Source organism: Talpa occidentalis, unplaced genomic scaffold (assembly GCF_014898055.3).
Source record: "Talpa occidentalis isolate TD23 unplaced genomic scaffold, MPIMG_talOcc4v2.1 talOcc4.8, whole genome shotgun sequence".
Classification (NCBI taxonomy): domain Eukaryota; kingdom Metazoa; phylum Chordata; class Mammalia; order Eulipotyphla; family Talpidae; genus Talpa; species Talpa occidentalis.
In genome coordinates this window covers 50,712,636-50,733,416 of record NW_023605194.1, presented here as the reverse complement: position 1 = coordinate 50,733,416, position 20,781 = coordinate 50,712,636, and the positions used below count along the sequence as shown (strand labels likewise).

The window sequence follows — 20,781 nt, the reverse complement described above, 5'->3', positions numbered from 1 at the left end:
TATGTCTCATAAGCTGAGCTATAATCTTGCATATGTGCAAAATGTAGCCTACAGCCTGCCAGGTTCTGTGAGCATTGAACTGTCTTTGGTACTGGTCTAGGCAGTTTCTGCTTAAACACCCTGTGTGGGAGGTCAAGGGAATAGTGCCACTACTCAAGGTGGAGTTTATCTAAATACTCTTCATATACCAAAAAAACAAAACAAAACAAAAAACTACCTTCTGTATCTTTGCATGGATCCTACCTTACCTTCTGGGGTTGGCTCCTTCCCTGTGCTCCTTTTTCTCCATGGCAGCATAATTCTATACACTTAGCAAAGTTTCTCATCAAGGCATCCCCTGGTGGCACAGCGGTTGAGTGCTGGGCTGCAAAGCTGCCCAGTCTTTGCAGTGCTGGTTTGATCCCCGGCCACCGGCGAGGGTCCCACATGGTGCGCAGACCTCTCCTGCCGCCCACTGCTCCCCTCAACAGTGTACTTCGTCAGTCTGTCTGCTCTGCTCTCCGCTCTGTCTCTGGTGAATTCTCTCACCCTCCCGTGCTTCTGACTGTACCCAGTGCTTGTATAAATAAATAAATAAATCTAAAATAAAAAAAGTTTCTCATCAATTCAAAGTCTTCCTATTCCATTCAACCAACACTCAGAGCAGAATTTATGGATTTTCACCATCTGGGCTTGCTCTCATGTAGATGCCTCCAATTGTGTCACTTAGGATACCCAAAGCTATTCCAGATGGAACACACAGTATTTGTGGGCCTAAGTCTCTCAGTGTAGACTAAGATTATATTGGGCATTGGTAGGTAGCCTTCTTGTCGCGCCCAATTTCTTTTTCTTGTTCCTCATAGGTTCGCCATGTGATTGACTGCCTTTTTCCTTTGCTGCTGCCTTAAAGAGCCAAATGATGTTTCTTAACATCTAGCATGTACAGAGTATTCTCAGGGATTATGAAAATGTCTGAACCACAGAGTTTAGAAGTGGGTTGGCAAACAATGAGGAGGTGCTCCTGCTGTCACATCCGTGCAAGAAATTGCTAAGAGAATACGATGCTGCTGCTTGTGAGCCTAGGCTCAGCCTCATCATTTTTCTTTGCATGGCACCCTGTAGACATCACTGTCAACTCATGAGAATTGGGGGGTGCTGCAATCCTTGGCTTATCTAACTTATCATATGAGCGGACTCATAGTCTATTATTCATACAGAAAGTGAGTTAAGGCTATAAACACTAGGTGAGCAACACATACAAATAACAAGTTCAGCAGGGATTAAAAGAAAGAAAGAACGAATTTCCAACTGGAATAAGCAAAGGCATCTAGGAATGGACCTTAAAGAAATTAGCTTAGACTTATAATAGATAATCATAAGTTTATCTACAATAAAATAATTCAATTGTAGAATTCAAGAACAGTGAAGAGATTCCCCATTACACCCAACACAATATTTTGAACATATCAGGTACACAGGAATTAGGGATTGAATGAATTCAATATATCCAAACATAATGTGGATTAAATCTCCAGGGCGCTGGTATTTAGGCAGGCGGAGGCATCGCTGTTGCTTTTCCATGCTCATCCCACAATGCTTATCTTTAGGAAGGACCTGAGTTGGGTGGGTTTAAGCTCCAAACCCTGGATTAGCTTCTCATCATCTGTAAAGAATTTTTCCCTAAAAGACAGTAAGGTAATTCCATAAGCAAGAGTCTCCCTCCTTCTCACTCAGCATGCCTCAAATGCTCTGATAACTTTCCAATGCCTGGATATTTCAAGAAACTTCTAGAAAGGAAAACAAAACCCCAGCCAGGCCCTGGAGTAGAAAAACTGGTTTCTGTTTAAAAAAAAAATAAACAACAGTCTTTGAAAAATCTCTATTTAAAAATTCTTAAATTTGCCTCTAAATGCAAGTTGTAATTAATAGAAGTTGGAGTTTACACTGTTGAGTGTAAAAACACCCTCAGGCACAAACTAATCAAGTGTGTATGTTATGCTGTAAACTACAGCAAGTTCTTTGTTTGACCCAAAAAAAAAAAAAAAAAAAAAAGCTTGCCAAACAGCAGTTTTTCTTTGTCAAGTTCCTTTATTGTCTCATTTTTGTTTTCACCCTACCTCCCCCCTCTCCTTTGAACCTAGCTATAGTATTTAAGAAACTTTGCAGGTCCCATGTTTTATTGATAGTTTTCATCAAGTATGAATTTAAATTTGAGAATAGATTAGGTGTCTTAGCCCCTTTTCTTTTTGATAAATAACAAGAGGTTTCTACTTATGATTTTCTGTCCTCGGGGCTTTATCATTAAGATTAAATAACTGTACTCTCAAGCATACCACTGCACAAACATCTTTTCAATTATGTGAGTAACAGATGCCTTCACAAAGGAACTATTGAAAATTCAGAAAGCATGTTTCCAAAAAAGAAAGAAAAAAACTATCAGATGACAGAAGAATGTAATTGTTTACCATTAAAATATATCCTTAACTCTTCCACTGAAAATCTCTTGGAACATTTCGGCTTTATACAAGTTATTAGAAAGTTTGATCAAAATAATAAATGTTTGGGAGAACTGTTGAACATTTCAGAAGCTCTGGGACCTGTGGAATCTAACATGCCTGGGCTTTAAAGGAAATAGATGTTTGCTTGTTTTTACATATGGACACTGCCAGCTTTATTTGGGGGATGCATAGCTTATTGAGAACACTGGTGTTATGTTTGTCTATTATTCCTCAAATAACATTCATCTGCGCTCGAAACAGATCCATGCAACTTGATTCTGAGTTAGTCATTGTTTTTTCAGGGAGAATGTTGGCTGCTATCGTTACTGGCTGGCAACATGGAGGGCTGGGTGCCGCTTATGGCCAATGCTCTGTTATGAGTATGTCTAACCCTGGGCCATAAAGTCAGTCTTAAATTTCTTCAAACTTTGTTCAGTGTGGTCTTGGTTTGAAAGTCACAGGGCTAACATCAATGTAAACATGCAGAAGTAGCAAGAGGGCATCCCAGAAGCAAAACCCTGGGGGAATTTTCAGCCTACATGGGAGACTCTGAGAAACACAGACTCGGATTAAGTGCTATAAACTGGACTTCACATGGAAGTATGGTGTTTGGGTTTCTCTCATTACCCAGCACCAAGGTGGGCCCAATCCAACTAGTGTTACCTCCTTTTGGAGAATTGGGGTATGATTCTCCTGGTGTGTTTCTGTTGTGGGGAGTTAACCCCTTGTGGAATGGCCACAGCTGTATTCCCCAGGACTGTTGTCTGTGAAAAAAAGGAGTGCGCTCATCATTCTGATTTCTTGGATGGTTTCTTCAGACTGGGAATTCTCTTAAGTCAGGAGTGGTCATTTCAGTAGCTTCCCTTAGACAGTGTTGGAGTCATAGCTACCTTGCTTAGTGGAAGGCAGCTTGGACTAGCAAAGGTAGGCACGTCTGTGTTTGAACTTAGATTTTGACTCTTAATAGCTGCATACCTTTGACTAGCTATTTAATCATTTCACTGTGAAACCTCAGTGGGAATAAAATTATATACCTGTTGGTATTTCTATAAAGGCTGAAGTGAAAGCATACCAAGTATCTGGTATTAATAGAAACTTAATGCATGGTGGCTACATTAATATAATGCTTAATTAATATGTAAGAGCAACTAGATGTTTCTCTCCCCATCCTCCTACCTCCCCTCTAATCCAGGCTTCCTCATTCTAAGTAACTCTAGTTCAGGGGACCTGTCACCCTTGAGTTGTCGCTCTCACACTAACACAACTTTCTGGGAGTCAGTCCACCATTTTGTAGGATCCCGACACCAAGTACCTTTTGTCCTCTCCTTGCTTAGGGTCAGGCACTTCAGGAGCACCGTGGAAGGCATTAGTTATCAGTGGGCCTAAGAAACAACTCTCCCACTATGTCAGGGTCAAATGGAGAGCATAGATGCTTTCCTCAGGACCTAGCAGGTCCATCCTCTACTGCTCCTTGGTAGGAAATAAGCCCCTGGTGAGGAGATATTTCTTCCAAAGCAGAGCTTTTCTGAAGACAAGTGGTAATGTTTTGTTGCTTACAATAATGGAACACATACCTTCTAGGTACCTCAGCATAGAATACAAATATTTTTACCTACTTCCTTTTTAAAGAACTATGTACAGTTTGCCTTCAGTAGCTCATGGACATGCTAAGACTTGTACACAGACTCAATGTTATAATCTCCTGCAGTTTTCTTGGCTCAGATGGGTCCTGCCATTGGCATCCTCTCTATGGCTTGCAAGTCCATCTCTATGGCTCCAACCTGGTTTGGTGCTCAAAGCATTTGGTTCCCATCTTGGTCTGCTGGAAGACCCTGAAGGCCTCTTTTCAACCTCCTCACACTCAGCATGCTATTTTTTCCTGCTCTACTGAAACTCACACCACAAAATGGAGGAGATCATTATATAGAGCCCCACATCTTCCTGGATGGAGCTTGGCTTTTGAAAGACTCAATGAGTATTGTGCCCATGGAAGAACATCCCTGCTTCTCTGCATGTTGATATAGCACATTTGTGTATTTGACTTTGGTTTCAAGGCTCAATGTTCCTCTGCCATTTTAGTAGTGATGATGTGGCATCCTGAGAAGTCAATGGTATATGAGATTAGAAACGTTCTGTACTTCTTGGAACCTTAAAAAGTGTATGTACTTTATCTTCAAAAAAGAAAAATTTACCTTCCACTGGCTCCACATTTGGTGAAAGATTGCTTTACCCACTTCACAGTGAAGTTTTATTTTCAATTTCTGGCTGAGAAGGGAAATGGCTGGCCAAGCCGTAGAATTTATCAATCCTGGAATCAACTCGGAGGGTGTAATGACTCCATTTGGGATCAGATCAGGTCTGAAGCCCCAGTGGAACCAATATGTCATTTCTTTTCTACTGCCACAAAAAACCCTAATAGTGTAAGAACTGTAGTAGTATTTTTGCCCGGACACACACACCAACTTTATTTCCCTCTGCTCCTACAATATTCTGTTCTGAGGGCACTAGCAAATCTTAGAGGTTGGAATTTTTCACTGGTTTAATACCCTAAAAATGCCTATGAACGAACTAGGGTGAATTTGAGGTTCAAATGCAACCCTAAAGATTTCCACTTCTTTCCCCGACTCTCCAGATTGAATCAATTCCAGACATAATTATAATATCATTTTTCAGAGCTCTATAAATAGATGGATTCTCATTTCTCCTCTTAAGCACTGTTTGCTAAATGTTTTGGCCCAAAAGTTCAGTCGTTCCATGCAAGCATTAATCAATACAGGAGACATTAGTGGTTACTTGTTCAGATGAGATTTGACATTATTTTTCCACTGCCTATGGGGAGGGGAGGGGAATATTGCCTAATAAAGATGAAGGGTCTTTTCTTCTTTTGTATAAAATGCTAATGATGAGGACTATGTGATATATATTTCTCAAATATGAGGCTGCCACTTTTTATTAGGAAGGAGAGGCAAGGCCCTGGAGGATTTTAGAATTTGTAAATATAATATCATCTTCCTTGGTATTTAAAAAAAATAATAAAAGGGAGAAAGAGTTGGCAGGTTGCCAGATTACTTACATTATAGTAATAGATTTGCTGACCCCTGACTTCTGCTGTAGAGAAATGTATTGAATTGTTCATAATATCAGATGAGGCAAATCTAAAATCCTAGTATATACTGAGCACCATTATTTAACTTGATATTTAACAAAGCCAAAAATCTTTTCCAACCAGCAATTTCTTGTATGATGATAATTTAGTGGCTTAGACACTAATAAATCAAGGTTATAATGCCATTGATTTGTTAATTTTAACTTGGGTTGATTTTAAGTCATCTTTATTTGTACAAAAAGAAGAAGAAGGAGGAGAAAAAAGAACCTTGCTTTTTTCACAGTGACTGAATTTAATAAGAATCTTCGTGATAGCAAAAGGCTCCCCTACTGTTTCTGCTTTGGGGTGGAAAATGTTATTCTTGTATTATTCCTAGGGAAAAATAAAATCTCATGCTGTTACAAATCTTATGCCTATGGAAAGATGTTATTTTTTAATACATGATGGCTTACCTATTTCAGATCCATTAATGGCATCATAAATAAGCATTCTGCTAATCTGAAATGTGAAATCTGGATAATAATAAAGACCCATTTATCTGCTGAGCTTTCAATCCCCAGACTAGATGTAAAAGGGGTGGGGGAATCTCTAGATTTTCTAATGAATATATTGCTTCTCTTCCTTATTACTTCCAACCACCTAAAACCCAACCCGCATTCTTAGAGTTGCAACCCACTGAAAATATTTCTTCTGTGTAATAAGATCTTGGGTTAGGGTGCATATTTGCTTTTATCTGTACAGTTTAGAAACTGATTAAATCTCTATTGTACAAATATTTGAGGAATAATCATCTGCAAGGCACAGGGACGTTGCATTATACTGAATTCTTTATGCCCTACAAACCTACTCTGCTTCCTGCATTGGGCAATGTTGAACTTATATTGGCTAACCTGTTTTTAATGATATCATATGCACATTAAATGGTGAAATGTTCAGAAACTTATAATAGCTTTCATCCTCTTGTACTGTAAAAACTTCTAATAATCAAATGATAAGATCATATCCTGTGGGGTAATTGTGTTGTACCATGTCAGGATAACTGAAAAAACATTCAGTGAAAATCACACCGAACGGAAATCACCATATGAACAGCAATTGTTTGTGTGCTGTGGAGACCAGGCCTGTTCTTCAGGGCTTAGCTGGTCATATTTCTACTTGTTTCCTTTTAGCTGGTGCCTTTCTTGTTTTATTTTGGGAGCCTTTTTTCCCTGAGCCACTATAATTATCTTTCAGTGATTTAGAAGAAAAAGAAAAAAAAAAAAAAACACTCAGTTGACCTTTACACACACACACACACACACACACACACACACACTCACTCACTCAGTCACTCACTTACTCACTCTTCCTCTGAAAGCTTTGAACAAGCAGGGCTTGTGTTTGGATTCAGTTTTACCTTAGTCATGCCTCTTTCCAGATACAAGAAACATTTAATTCCAGATTTCCTGCTTCTGGCTTTAGGCCTTTGACCAGCAAAGAGAAATGTATTTTTTACTGCTGTTGGCCAGCCAGCTGCCTAGTTGAGTGAAGGGAAGGGCGGGCCGGGGGAGAAAGAAAGAAAGAAAGAAATGAAATGAAAATGTTGTCCTGCCTCATGAACTTGCAAAGTTATATTAGGAAATTAGTCTCCTTAACACCCACCTAGAGAATTGAGTTGGCCCAGAACTTGAGGTGAAGGGTCCTTTAGGGCCCACCTTAGATGTCTCCCCTCTCTAGTCTCTGCTTCTTCTCACCCTCCCTTCCCACACTCAAAAGTAATGCTCTCATCTTCCTCAGCAAAGAGGTCCCTCATGGTGTCCTCTATTAGAGAATAGAATTGGGGGGAAGGTGGTACCAACAAAGGTAACCATTGCAATACCCAGACTGTAATGCTCTTTGAGTTCCCATGGCAACCAAACAAAAGTAAAACAAACCTATCTGTTCCAACAATAAAAATATGTTCACATTAAAGTCAATTTAAAGCATTTCTTCCAATTTAATATATTCAATGCATTTTGCCCCTAGACAAAAATCCCCAGCCTGCCCATGTTGAAGGGGATAAAGTCCCTGGCAGAGCCACACAGATAAAAGGAATTGGGGGGGATGTTGGGGACTTTACAGATGAGACAGAATAAATGCAAGTATGAACAAGATTGCTTTTTTCTCTCGTCTTTTTCTTAGTTATGCTTTTTATTATATAAACATTAACTGTAATATTACAGTGGGAAGCAGGTATCTGGCAGCCATGTATTATTTTAGTAAGTCTACATAGAGAGAACAGTTTCCAGTTTTAGCAGCTGTAACATGTTTAAACTCAGTTTGTAATGGGATCTGAAGATAACTATTCCCCATGGGCGGTGTTGATCTTCACGGCTGGCCCGCTGCCAGGTGTAGGGCTCAAAACTATTATTCACGCCTCCTTGCACATACCTTGTCCGAGCATGCTCAGTAAATGAATTTTGTTTCTATTACGCTATAAATTGGGATTTTCTTTTCCCATAATTTACTTGGTATTTTCTTAAAGAGTGAAATATGACGATCACAAATGTCGCTGTGTCTGTGGCAGCAAACCCGAACAGTTGTGTATGTTTAAGTCATTGAGATCCAAATTGCATAGTTAGAAACCAATTTTAGGATAGCTAACAAATACCCAAACCAAGAAGTTTTTGCCTGGGAGCCTTAGTTTAAAAATAATTAGGGTGCCCAATATTTGAACAGATTTATGTTGTTTATAAGCCAAGTACATTTTCTTCATTGAGTCAACTTGTCTTATTTAAAACAAATTATGTTTGCTGTATTAAAGTTCATATTTTTAAGGCTGAGTCTTGTATTAATCCCACAGTGAGTCATTAATCATACCAAATGCATTATAAAAACTTTAATCACTGAAGTTGAAACTGAGATTGTAATGCAATCCATCCCTTTTAATTACATCAGCTATTTTTCCCTTTCAGATCAAGAGCTACATCGCAAAGGGAAAACAGATTAAAACTAGAGCTGTTTGATGTTTCTCTTTTTAGAGCAATTTTATGTACTTTGTTTAAAAAGTTATATAATTAAAATACTTGAATTTTTTAGCCCTCTGATTTTTGTGGTTTGAGTGGTCTGCCTGCCTCTCCTCTTTGGGGCCCTCAGCCCTCTTTTACTTGGCACCCCAAGACAGAGCACCTCATGCAGGGGTTACTTCCCCCTTCCCCCCATCAGAGCTCCTGGATAAGATAGCTGTTTCTCAGCCACACTGTGCTTTCTCCCTGCTATTCTCTTTGTCTTAAGTGTCTGGTCTATATTTTGATATACATGAAAATACAAATTTGAAGACAGGCAGAACTAGGTTTAAATTCCAACAATAACAACTGGTGTGGCTCTCAGGCAAATTATTTAACTTTTGGGGCCTCAGCTGCCTCATCTGTTATGAAGGGAATAATATGAACAATGGTAATGACAGCACTAACAATACCACTGTTCCTTAAAGATGTCGTGGAGATTACATGAAATAATCTCTATAGTGGGTCTAAGATCTACTAGTATGTAAGTCCCTCATGAGGTCAGGGACTTTGACTGTTTTGTTCACTACTGTATCTCAATGCTTAAAACACTCTCTTGGCACAGAGTAGATGTCCAGTAAATGTCATTGGTGGAATGATAAGTGAATAGCAGCCATCATTGTTGTTGCTGTGTTGAAACTGACATCTTACCAGGTTCCATGGGCAGTGATGATGTAATCTTAGATGCTTCCATTGGTAACCTTGGTATCTAGATTCACATAACCCGAAGGAGGTCTTGCAAAGAAGTATGTTAATTCCCAGTACCTGGTTCTGACTAGGAAAGTAGATCACTAAACTGTGGAGTGAGTTTCTAGAAATGCATTGATGTCATTGGAGATGAACTCATTCAATAAATTGCTTTCATTTAGAAAAAGAAAGTAAACCGATCCCCACCCCCCACCCCAGCATTGATGCTACTGGAATTACCTTCTTTGATTGATCATCTCTTCTGATATCCTTTTAGATTAATCCTACCATATGAAAGGTTTATTAAAGGAGAGGAAGATAAGCCCCTGCCTCCAATCAAACCTCGGAAACAGGAGAACAGTTCACAGGAAAATGAGAATAAAACAAAAGTATCAGGAACCAAACGCATCAAACATGAAATCCCTAAGAGCAAGAAAGAAAAAGAGAATGCCCCAAAGCCCCAGGATGCATCAGAGGTGAGTTGCTCTCCTCCACATAAATAGCTTTGTGAGACTTGTCCTGCCTTGGGGTCTTCTGAGCCCTCATCCACAGCTGCCTCTAGACTGAGGAAATCAAATCATCTAAACTTCATGGTTCCCCCCAATAGAAGACCCTTCCATTTGCTCAGGATCTGAAAGTCAGTGCATGGTATTAAATGGAATAGACCAAGAAAGGTTCTAGAAAGATGCAGATATCCTGTAGCGATCTGATAGCAAATGCTGACTCTGATAATAGGAGCCAGATCTTCAGTGCTTAAAAGCCAACAGACTCCAATGTAAAAGATTTGACTTCCTGGCCATTTCATAGCCAGGCTATCCCAGGAGCTGGTGTGACTTTCAAACATCGTTTGTGGAATCGAGAAAGGCAGGATGTTGAAATTGATGTGCTGTGTGTCTGCAAAACTGTCCTGAAAACTTGACAGATTGTCTTGAATAACTGACCTCTATGCAGCCTTGGGTTAAGACCAATTTAGAAACATCTTAAGTACATATTATTTATAGGGAAATTTTGAAATGATTCCTCTGAAACCATTATTATCTCTCATGTTAACAGGTAGTTTCTGAACCTTTTAAAACAAGTCTCAGCTACCCGCAGCCCCCTGCAGCTCTTTGGTAGAAGCCATTACAGTCAGCAGGCAGCCAGTCATGGAGGCCGATCTGGGCTGTGTTTCAACATGAATAATAAAAAACCCTGCTGCCCATAAAAAAAAAAAAAGAAAAAGAAAAAAGAAAGAAAGAAAGAAACTTAGCAACTACATTTGGAGACAGCATGTTCTAGGATTCAACCCCAGAGGGAATTTTGGTGCTGATATTAAACACCCCCTGAAAAATAAGGTTTATAATGAACACATAAGAGACTCCCTAATTAAACACTGGCTTACGACATACAGCACACACACCAACCTACTAACTAGATATTAACTTACCTAACTGATTTCCTGTATAAGAAGATAGTTTCAATACAAAAAAGGGATTTTCAAATTTCGTAGTTATTTTAAGCTTTAGTAATTAAAAAGACAAAATAAAAGTTGGTGCTGAGATTTATGAACATCTACAAGCTTGCAACAAAAATGGCCAAAAGCAAGGAGATTCCAAGTTACAATTCATTCCTCCTTTATCCTCTTAGCCTGGTAATTTATTATAAGGTTTTGGATCAGTGAGTTCTAGTAGATACCATACATACAAAATTGCCAAAGCACCAGGAGTCAAACTGAGGACCAAGATGCCAGGTGACCTTGAATGGTTCCATTTAGGGAAAGAAGTTTGAAATGGGTTGGTTCGTGAGTTGTGGGAGGAAGGTTGGCCCCCACACTGAGTCCATCAACTTGGGAGATGACCACTGCCAAGAGTAGTCTGACCCCTGTAGCCTATAAATCCTTAAAAGCTAAGCTTAAGGCTCCCTGTTTCCAGTAGGCCCCAACATTTATTCCCTTCATGGATCTGTGTCATGAATACCAAAGGTTATGTGAACTTATATTATGTAAATGTCCCCAAATCACACACTGTTTCAAAGGTTGAGAATTGTTCCCCTCTTCCAACAAGGACACATGTAATTTACCTGATTTATTTCTTCCCATTGATTATGTGTTTGGAGTTTGGGGGTTGAATTTTTATTGTAGCCAGTGTTTTTTATTTTTGATGTTTTCAATACGAAGCATAAACTCATTGGCGTTACTAACCCTTCTAGTCAAACCTAATGTCTCCAGGTAACTGGACTGCAAATTACTTGGGGGGAAGGCACCATTTAATTACTAGGACAGATCATAAAATGCTGTCCTAGAAAATCATCCTTTATTCTGTCTAGATTTCAAAGACTTCCTAAACCTGTTTTACAACCCAAAGCACAGGACTCCTTTGAATGAAAAGCCTAGGTCACAAAAACTTCAGTAGGACTGTTAGCTCTATGACTCCACTTCAAATGTGGCTCCAGCAGAAACTAACATTGAGATACGATTTGCTGTTTTTCCTATGCCTTATACATTCTGTATTTGCATGCAATGTATAATAAGCTCAAGAGACCAATGATGATTGTTAATGTCAAACAAGTAATGATACTTGTACAGGAAAAAAGCAGCTACTCAACAACTAGTACAAAAAAGAAAGATAGTAAGCAAAGGGTCTTAGGTATAACACATTCCTAAAAAGCGGGAATGTCTTTTAAGTGGATTTAAGGAGAAATATTTACCAAATGGTATGATTCCTTAAATTTTCTGTCCCTGTGCATCCTTACACCCACATCTTCAGTCTTACCCAAAATGCTAATATGGTTGATACTTCTTAACAAAGAACAACATTTAAAGGATGAGATGGCGGGGTAGGGGAGGCCAGCTCAATACAACTGTCCTATGACTGTTCTCCACTGAAACTTGTCAGGGCAGAATGACAGCTGTTTTAAAAGGGCTTGTCAGTCAGCTGGGTCACAGATGAAAAGTTAAAATGACCTTCGGAGGTCAAAGTTTGCACAGCTACATAATGGAATGAATGGGTTGAATTATGCCCACAACTTCTTCTGTCAATAGGGACACATAAACAGCATCCATCTCATTGGTTACAACTTATTTCAATGAACAGAAAAGCTGTATTTGTGGCGACACCCACTGCCTGAATGTTGACAACTTCATTTTTAGCTTTAATAGAAATGTAACGTCTTGCAGCCGGAAGGACTAAGCATCTTTCTGTCCCTCAGGTAGATAAACTGATATTGCAGCTGCATAATTTTTGATGCTTTAGTTTTATCTGCATGAGTAGAAGTTACTAATATTTAAGCATCCCTAATTTTAGACATCATCTTAGGTACTTTAGGGACAGGATTTGCTCTCTCCTAAAAGAAAGACACAAGAAGTTATACTAAGTTTGTTTTTGTTGTTGACATGGAGTTGCTTGGATTTTTGCAAGAGAGATGCTCAAAAAAAATCTTTCTCCAAAGTGTCATAAAGCACAACATGTAATTTTAAACCCATTTGGATAATTGACTGATTTGACAAGAAGACAACCTCAGAATTAAACTATACGTTAGAATCAAGGAGTGATATGATTGTATACCACCAGTACATAACACTTAGCTATTTTGATAGGTGTCTCATAAGGGACCAAAGTGAATATGCATATTTTATCTAATGTTTCTGTAATTTGGATTTCTTTGTTTAGAGCCATGATTGGGGAGTAATAAAGCTTTACAGAAACTCGCTGAGCTTGATTGACAAGCCTGTTTTCGAGAAAAACTGCTGTGTGTAATATTTTATTTCATAGGAAAATGTGTCAATGGATTTGGCTTCCTTCTGACTGGCTTTTTGAAATATTTTATTAGGTTTCATCAGAGCAAGAGAAGGAACAAGAGACTTTAAACCAGAAAAGCATCACTGAACCTCTCCCAGCAGTAGAAAAGAAAAAAATGGAGGGATACCAGGAATTTGCAGCAAGGCCCCTGGCGTCCAGAGTGGACCCAGAAAAGGACAACGAAAAAGATCCAGGTGCCACTGGTGACAAGGTGACAGAGGAGCCAGGAGAGAAGGGACCTGCTGCTCCACTCCCCAGTGCCCCATCAGCCCCGGAAAGGGATCCAGCCTTGATCCCCAGCAAACAGTCACTCACCTCTTCGAGTGCTCTTGTGGACTCAAAACAAGAACCCAACCCTTGCTGTTTTACAGAAAGTCCTGAAAATGAACTCCAAGAAGTATCCTTCTCCAGCTTCTCCACCACGCAGCCACCACTGGCAAACCAGAGTGACATGGAGGATGACAAACTGCCTGCGGTGGCAGACTACATTGCCAACTGCACTGTGAAGGTGGACCAGCTGGGCAGTGATGACATCCACAATGCACTGAAGCAGACCCCGAAGGTCCTTGTGGTGCAGTCATTTGACATGTTCAAAGACAAAGACCTGACTGGGCCTATGAATGAGAACCACGGACTTAACTACACTCCCCTGCTCTACTCAAGGGGCAACCCGGGCATCATGTCCCCACTGGCCAAGAAAAAACTTCTGTCCCAAGTGAGTGGGGCCAGCCTCTCCAGCAGCTACCCCTATGGCTCCCCACCCCCCTTGATCAGCAAAAAGAAGTTGATTGCGAGGGATGACTTGTGTTCCGGTTTGTCCCAGGCCCACCACGGCCAGAGCACTGACCATACGGCAATCAACCGGCCATCTGTGATTCAGCATGTCCAGAGTTTCCGAAGCAAACCCTCGGAGGAGAGGAAGACCATCAGTGACATCTTTAAACATGACAAACTGAGTCGATCGGATCCCCACCGCTGCAGCTTCTCCAAGCATCACCTGAGCTCCCTTGCTGACTCCTATGTCCTGAAGCAAGAAATTCAGGAGGGCAAGGAGAAGCTGCTAGAGAAAAGGGCCCTACCCCACTCCCACATGCCTAGCTTCCTGGCCGATTTCTACTCGTCCCCTCATCTCCACAGCCTCTATAGACACACCGAGCACCATCTTCACAATGAACAGACATCGAAGTACCCTTGCAGGGACATGTACAGGGAATCAGAAAACAATTCCTTTCCTTCTCACAAACACCAAGAGAAGCTCCATGTAAATTATCTCACGTCTCTTCACCTGCAAGACAAAAAGTCGTCTGCAACTGAAGCCCTCACGGATGATCAGCCAACAGATCTGAGCCTCCCCAAGAACCCGCACAAACCCACCGGCAAGGTCCTGGGCCTGGCCCACTCGGCCCCAGGGCCTCAGGAGAGCAAAGGCATTGCCCAGTTCCAGGTTGGCAGCCAGAGTCGAGACTGTCACCCCAAAGCCTGTCGGGTATCGCCCATGACCATGTCGGCCGCTAAAAAATACCCTGAATCCCTTTCCCGATCAGGCAAACCTCACCATGTGAGACTGGAGAGTTTCAGGAAGATGGAAGGCATGGTCCACCCTATCCTGCACCGGAAAATGAGCCCTCAAAACATTGGGGCGGCGCGTCCCATAAAGCGCAGCCTGGAGGATTTGGACCTTGTGATTGCCGGGAAAAAGGCCCGGGCAGTGTCTCCCCTGGACCCTTCCAAGGAAGCCTCTGGGAAAGAGAAGGGCTGTGAGCAGGAAGGTGAAGGAGGCAAGGCACCACATGGTGGACATTCCGGGGGCACGTCAGAAGGTCACAAGCTCCCCCTCTCTTCCCCCATCTTCCCAGGTTTGTATTCCGGGAGCCTGTGTAACTCGGGCCTCAACTCCAGGCTCCCAGCGGGGTATTCCCATTCTCTGCAGTACTTGAAAAACCAGACTGTGCTTTCTCCACTCATGCAGCCCCTGGCTTTCCACTCGCTCGTGATGCAAAGAGGGATTTTTACGTCACCGACAAATTCTCAACAGCTGTACAGACACTTGGCTACGGCCACACCTGTAGGAAGTTCATACGGGGACCTTTTGCACAACAGCATTTATCCTTTAGCTGCTATAAATCCTCAAGCTGCCTTTCCATCTTCCCAGCTGTCGTCCGTACACCCCAGTACAAAACTGTAAGCCCAGCTCTGCCCAGCATCCCAAACGGTGTGGCAAGCAAAGCTTCACTCCTTACGCTGGAGTGATCAGGCTTATAGAATTAGAAGTCAGTATTTCTTCTAATCTGGGGGTAAGATTAGACCTGGCCAAAGGGGCCGAGAGGAGGGTGTGCATACCTGATTTTCTGGGACGGCTGCAGTCTTGGTGGGTCAGTCTTGCCCTTCCAACACATGCCCTGGCACCCAGACCATTCATTTTGCACTGGGGGTCTTGTGAAGGGATCTGTGTGTATCCAGGAAGAACTTAGAGGACCCTATCTGAGTTCTGAAGGTCGGAAAACAATCTGAGCAAAAAAAAGGGGGGGGGGCAGGCATTTCAAAGAAAGAACAAGGAAGACTGGCAGACATGCCAAGGGATGCCCCTTCTTTTCATAAAACTCTCCAAGGTTCAATCAATGCAATGTATAGTGAAACTTCAATAGATCTTTCATTTTGACACTATTAAATAATCCAGAGAAGTAAACACTGTTAAAATGACTGTATATATTTGCTTCTTAAAACTACCCGTATCACTGTTTGCTCATCTAATTTATATACAGGTAGTAAGTACCATTTTCTCCCAGTTCCTCTGTGTCTTTTTTTTTTTTTTTTTTTTTTTTTTTTTAATTAAACAGGACCGCTGACCGCTTTTGTTTGCAGGTCTTCTGTTTTTGTTTTGTTTTGTTTTATTTTGTTTTGTTTCAGAGAGTGACCGACTGTCCTAGTTGTCCATGTGTGTTTGTAATTTTTCCACATCTTATCATTTTGAGCAGCTTTGGGTGGAAAAGTTATTGTTTACAAATTGAAGCAACCGATTCTAGTGGAACAAATGAAAAAGAAACCAGTAGAGCACACAATTGTGCAAAGAACTTTCCTTTGCAGATTCACAACTTAAGGATTTTGTTCCTCACAAATGGCATAGTTAAAAGAGCTTACACACTGCTTACCCGGCCAGATGCTTTGCTTTGAAATATTGGGTTATGTGAAAATATCAAGCATTGTATTCACCTTATCTAGGCTGTGAAACTGTCCTACATACCAGAGAAATCATAAAAACAAAAATCTCATTGGCAGCAAGCTGCTGAATAACAACTGAGTCTAGAGGAATATTTGTGGGCTGCACAGATATTTTAGGAATTTCAGAAATTAGAACAGGAGCCAAAATGATTTACATTGGTGTTGGCACTGATCCTTCCTGACAGTCTGGGAAATCGGGTTGGGACAGAGATGGAGCTCAACTATCCAGAAGCCAATGAACAGCTGGAGGCCTGGACACCAGATACTTTCCCTGGGCCTTGGTATTTTGAGTCTTAAGTAGACACATTGCCTTCATCAACTTGGCTTCTTGCTGTTCCCAAGAAGACCCTCCCAGGCAACATCTTTGGGGACAATTGGCTTACCGAATTACCAATTTCAAAAGAAATTCATCCTTTTGGGACTTGTGGGGTATGCATTCTGTGTATGTGCAAGCACCTAGGGTGGTTTGTGTTGTGTTTTTAACCACCTGGCAATACAGTCCACTTTATAATTTTTTTTATGTGGGAAAAAAATGGTCAAGCTGTGCAAGCAGTCAAAAGGTGTGGAGAATGTTTATTGTCATTCTTGCCACTTTATTCCATTTGCTGCCAAGGTATAACATCAAAGTGGATGCATTTGCTAAGTATGGTAAAGGTCAATCAATACAGAGAAGTGGATTTTCTTTCCAAGTCCCATCCCTGCTAAGACTGCTTTGATGAACTCCTTGTCAATCTCCCCTCCCCAACACTACCAGTAGATATTAGAACCATAATTAACCAAGTCTCTTACCTCTGAAATATTTAATTCTATGAAAATTGATAACAATTTTCAACTTCTAAATAGGTAACTCGACTGCAAAATAATCAAAACTGGTAACAATGAAACTGCGACTCTTAAAGCCATGCATGCCATGCATTTGTATTGAAATGTCTCCATGATACGAAGCCAAATATTCAATGTAACATACTTAATATCCAAAGGTGGAAACAAAAGAATGTAGAGATCTAGTGTTAAGAGTTCCATTTGCTTCAATTAATTATTTACCTTCCTGTGGAATAATATATATATATATATTTAATAGAACCATAGATAGACTAGTAGAATTTAGATTATAAATGTGTGAATGCAGATTATCCTGCTATTGCACAAGATAGAGGGGGAAAAAAAATCTCAATTCCAGCTGGCAAAATGCTGGCCAGGACACTTTTTAGAAAGTTGCACTAGACTGAATTGTCACAGAATCAGAGGTCATGGAAGACAAAGGAAACTCCAGTGGTCAGCAGCAGACATGGGCTAGATTGTTCATGGTTTCTATGAGTTCCTTTCTCAGAGAAAATGGGGGTCATCTGTCTCTGGAGGAGCTCACCTCACCTATCCATTTGGAATCAGGGCATTTGTTTTCCCCACCGCAATAATTTCAGTCTGGTTTCATCATGTTGGAATTCGATCACACCATTTTCAAGCAATGTTAACATAGTCCAGCTTTTGTTTTTCTCCTCTCTTTCTTCCGAGAGGAGACTTACTGTTTCTGTCTGAGGAAGCTCATACCCTCAGCAAAACATCAGGACAAATAAGGAGAAATGGGGGTATACATTCCCAACAGAAGCTGCGTGTTATTTGTTTTAAAAACTCCGAACAGAGATCTTGGAAATCTTTCAAAAAGACCATTGAATTCTTCATTGGCTGAGAACTACATTTTAAAAAGTCTTAAATAAGGCTTTGTTTGCATTGTTTGAGTTCAAGGGGCCTTATTATTGAATGGAATTGCACAAGCCTTTCTTTGTGCAATCAAACCATTGTTATTGGTAGTTTTGTAAAGGAAACTGTGGAATCTAATTGGCAATGGAGTCATAAATCTATTTACTGAGTGTGGCTTCCAAGAAATGTTGCAATTCAAAATGCACTAAGTCCGTGATTTACTGGAGATTCTAAATAATATTTTTGAAAAACCTCTCCATGTAACTTCTGGTTTAACTTTTGGCAACTCAATATTAAAAAAACAGCCCAACTGAATTAAGTATTCTCCTAGTAAGTGATTCGAACTTGTACTATTTGCCACAGGACTGACTTATTTATTAACTAGCTAGAAGCTCTTAAGTTCACTTGTTTATCAGGGCATATACAGAAGGGTTTGTTAAAACTCAATGTTGACTTTACAACTTTCTGACCTGGTGCATGAATTCTCAAGTACTGTATTTCACTGTGTTGGTGTGTCTGATGGAAGTTTCGAGGTGATCCCACAAAACTATTTTATGTAGTGTGCCTTCAAAGAGAACCATTTATTTCTCTTCACTGTTGTCCCACAAAGTCACATTTGGTGGTGGTCAGCCAAGTCCCATCTGGTCCAGTTTTACTCTTGTCCCAATTTTAAAGAGAAATGGGAACAAGTTTGCCCTGGTGAGACCCACACCATTGCAATGATTATCTTGAGCACTTAAATTCCAGTGTTGGCTGTTGATGTATTTGATACTCTGCCTGTCTCCCCTTGGTTGAAATATGTCTGAAGAATAGCAGCATAATCTCTTGGCTGTTTATACTTTTTTAAACTTTCCTGTGTTGTAAATATTGTATACTTTTGGTGATTCCAGCTATGTAACCTTTATGCTCTGTAAGGTGATTATTTGTATATAGCAACATGGCCCAGTGATATTATATAGTTTCCCAATGGAGAGGTTATTGAGTAACCTTTGCATTAGTTTAAACACTACCAGAAGAATGCTGAGCCAACTATAAACACTCAATTTTGTATGTTTTCCAAATTGTACTTATTACTGCTTTTGATACTGTATTACGTGCCAATAGTTTCCCAATCACATAGCAGGCAAGAGATATTTTGTACTTTTTGATCCACTGTAATATTTAATAAAAAATGTTACTATCTGTTTCCTTTTGGGTGTGAGTAATCTGTCACTTCTTCCTGAGCAACCTTGCGGTCTTACTAGGGCAGTCTCCACCCTGTTGTCTCCAAACTGATAATGGCAGTAATTAATGATGTGTGATGATGAGTGTGTAGTTCATTGAGAACCTCTGGTGACTGATTGGCATACAATATCTTTGATCTTCACCACCTCAAATGAACATGGTTATGTCCATTGTACTGGTGAGAAAATTAAGCTTAGCAAGATATATCAACTCGCCAAAGATAACGCCTAACCAATTGACAGAGCCAGGATTTGAACCCAGGGCTCTTAATCTGTGCACATCCTTATATACCACACTCCTCTCCTGACAGGTAACAGAAGTCACTGTTTATTTATTCAGTCAACAAAAATTTACTCATGCTTCAATTGCCAGACATAGTGTTAGGAACTGGGAATAGTGAGTCAAAGGTAAATATTATCTCTGGAGCTTATCTATCTTATATGGAAGAGAGTTAATCAAATAATTACCCATATAAATACAAAACCTTGACCTAGTTCCTAGGAAGAGGAGATGATGGCTAGAGTGATAAATGAAGAGGAATTTGTGATTGATAAATGAAAGATGGGTATGACCAGTTGAGAGAAGAACTGGGAGAGAATATTCCAAGCACAGGATACCAAATGTGGCAAGGCCCCAAGTCAGGAACCGAGTGATTTTGGCTTGTTAGAGAAATTGAACAAAAACCTGTACACCAGAAACAGCATTACAAGATCCAGGGAGAGGTTGAGGGCACCTCAGAGAGTGTAGCAGGGGCCAGCCAGGTAATAGGCCAGGTTGAGCATTTTGATTTGTATCCTAAGCAACAAGAGATTTAAACAAGGAAATGTTCAAATTTGACCTTTTTCACCGTAGCTAGCTTCCTGTGTGAAGGCAGATGGGCTGCTCTCTGAAGGTAGACTGAGCAATGTAATATCAAGATGGTCATTTCAATTGGAGTGGTACATTGGGAGAGTGGAGAAGTCTTAGAAGTACTTAAAAGTAAGGATCAACAGATTTGATAATGAGACTTTCATTAAATGAGATGATTAATGCATAATCAGGAAGGGTTGAAAAGCTAAGAAAATAGCATATTCTGACTTTTAGTCACAAGGAACAAAGATTTCTCATCTTTGGCCTCTTCACCCTCTGCTTCCAGACTTCCCCTTGGCTTATTACTAGTTGAAATGAGGCATTCGTGAAATAGTACCTTATCTGCTCCCTTTTTAATGGGTCCCAGAGGTGGGGTGGGGAATTGGGGTGGGCTTGGCCAGAAAGCTGGTGAGTATCTTGGCTTATGACCACACCATCTAGTCAGAATGGACTCTGAATAGACAGGAGAGAGTAAGCAACTAGCAAGCCTGTCATATCAACTCTGGAAGAAAGACCACACCACACATACATTGATGAAAAACACAAGACCCTTTTTCTTATCATGGTTGATTCCCTGAAAGACACTGCCCACCTTTCTCAAGCCAGCAGAAGTTGCAGCTACATGTTGGGAGGCTTCACCTTCTAGTTGACTGTCATCCCTTTGTTAATCCAGCACCCAGCAAACAAGGGAGGAACCCCTACCCCCACAGTCTCCTTGCTCT

General features: G+C 40.6%; 1 protein-coding gene across 2 annotated transcripts in view; it reads left to right on the top strand.

The window, feature by feature from the left end:
* ARID5B (AT-rich interaction domain 5B) overlaps positions 1-20,399 on the top strand; it is a 180,013-nt gene extending 159,614 nt beyond the window's left edge. For both annotated transcript variants that reach the window (XM_037497967.2, XM_037497968.2), the window contains 2 exons: positions 9,571-9,769; positions 13,101-20,399. In XM_037497967.2, the coding sequence (XP_037353864.1) occupies positions 9,571-9,769; positions 13,101-15,254 (2,353 nt within the window). In that variant the 3' untranslated portion in view covers positions 15,255-20,399. The remainder of the gene's footprint in view (positions 1-9,570; positions 9,770-13,100) is intronic.
* Positions 20,400-20,781: the final 382 nt, after the last annotated feature.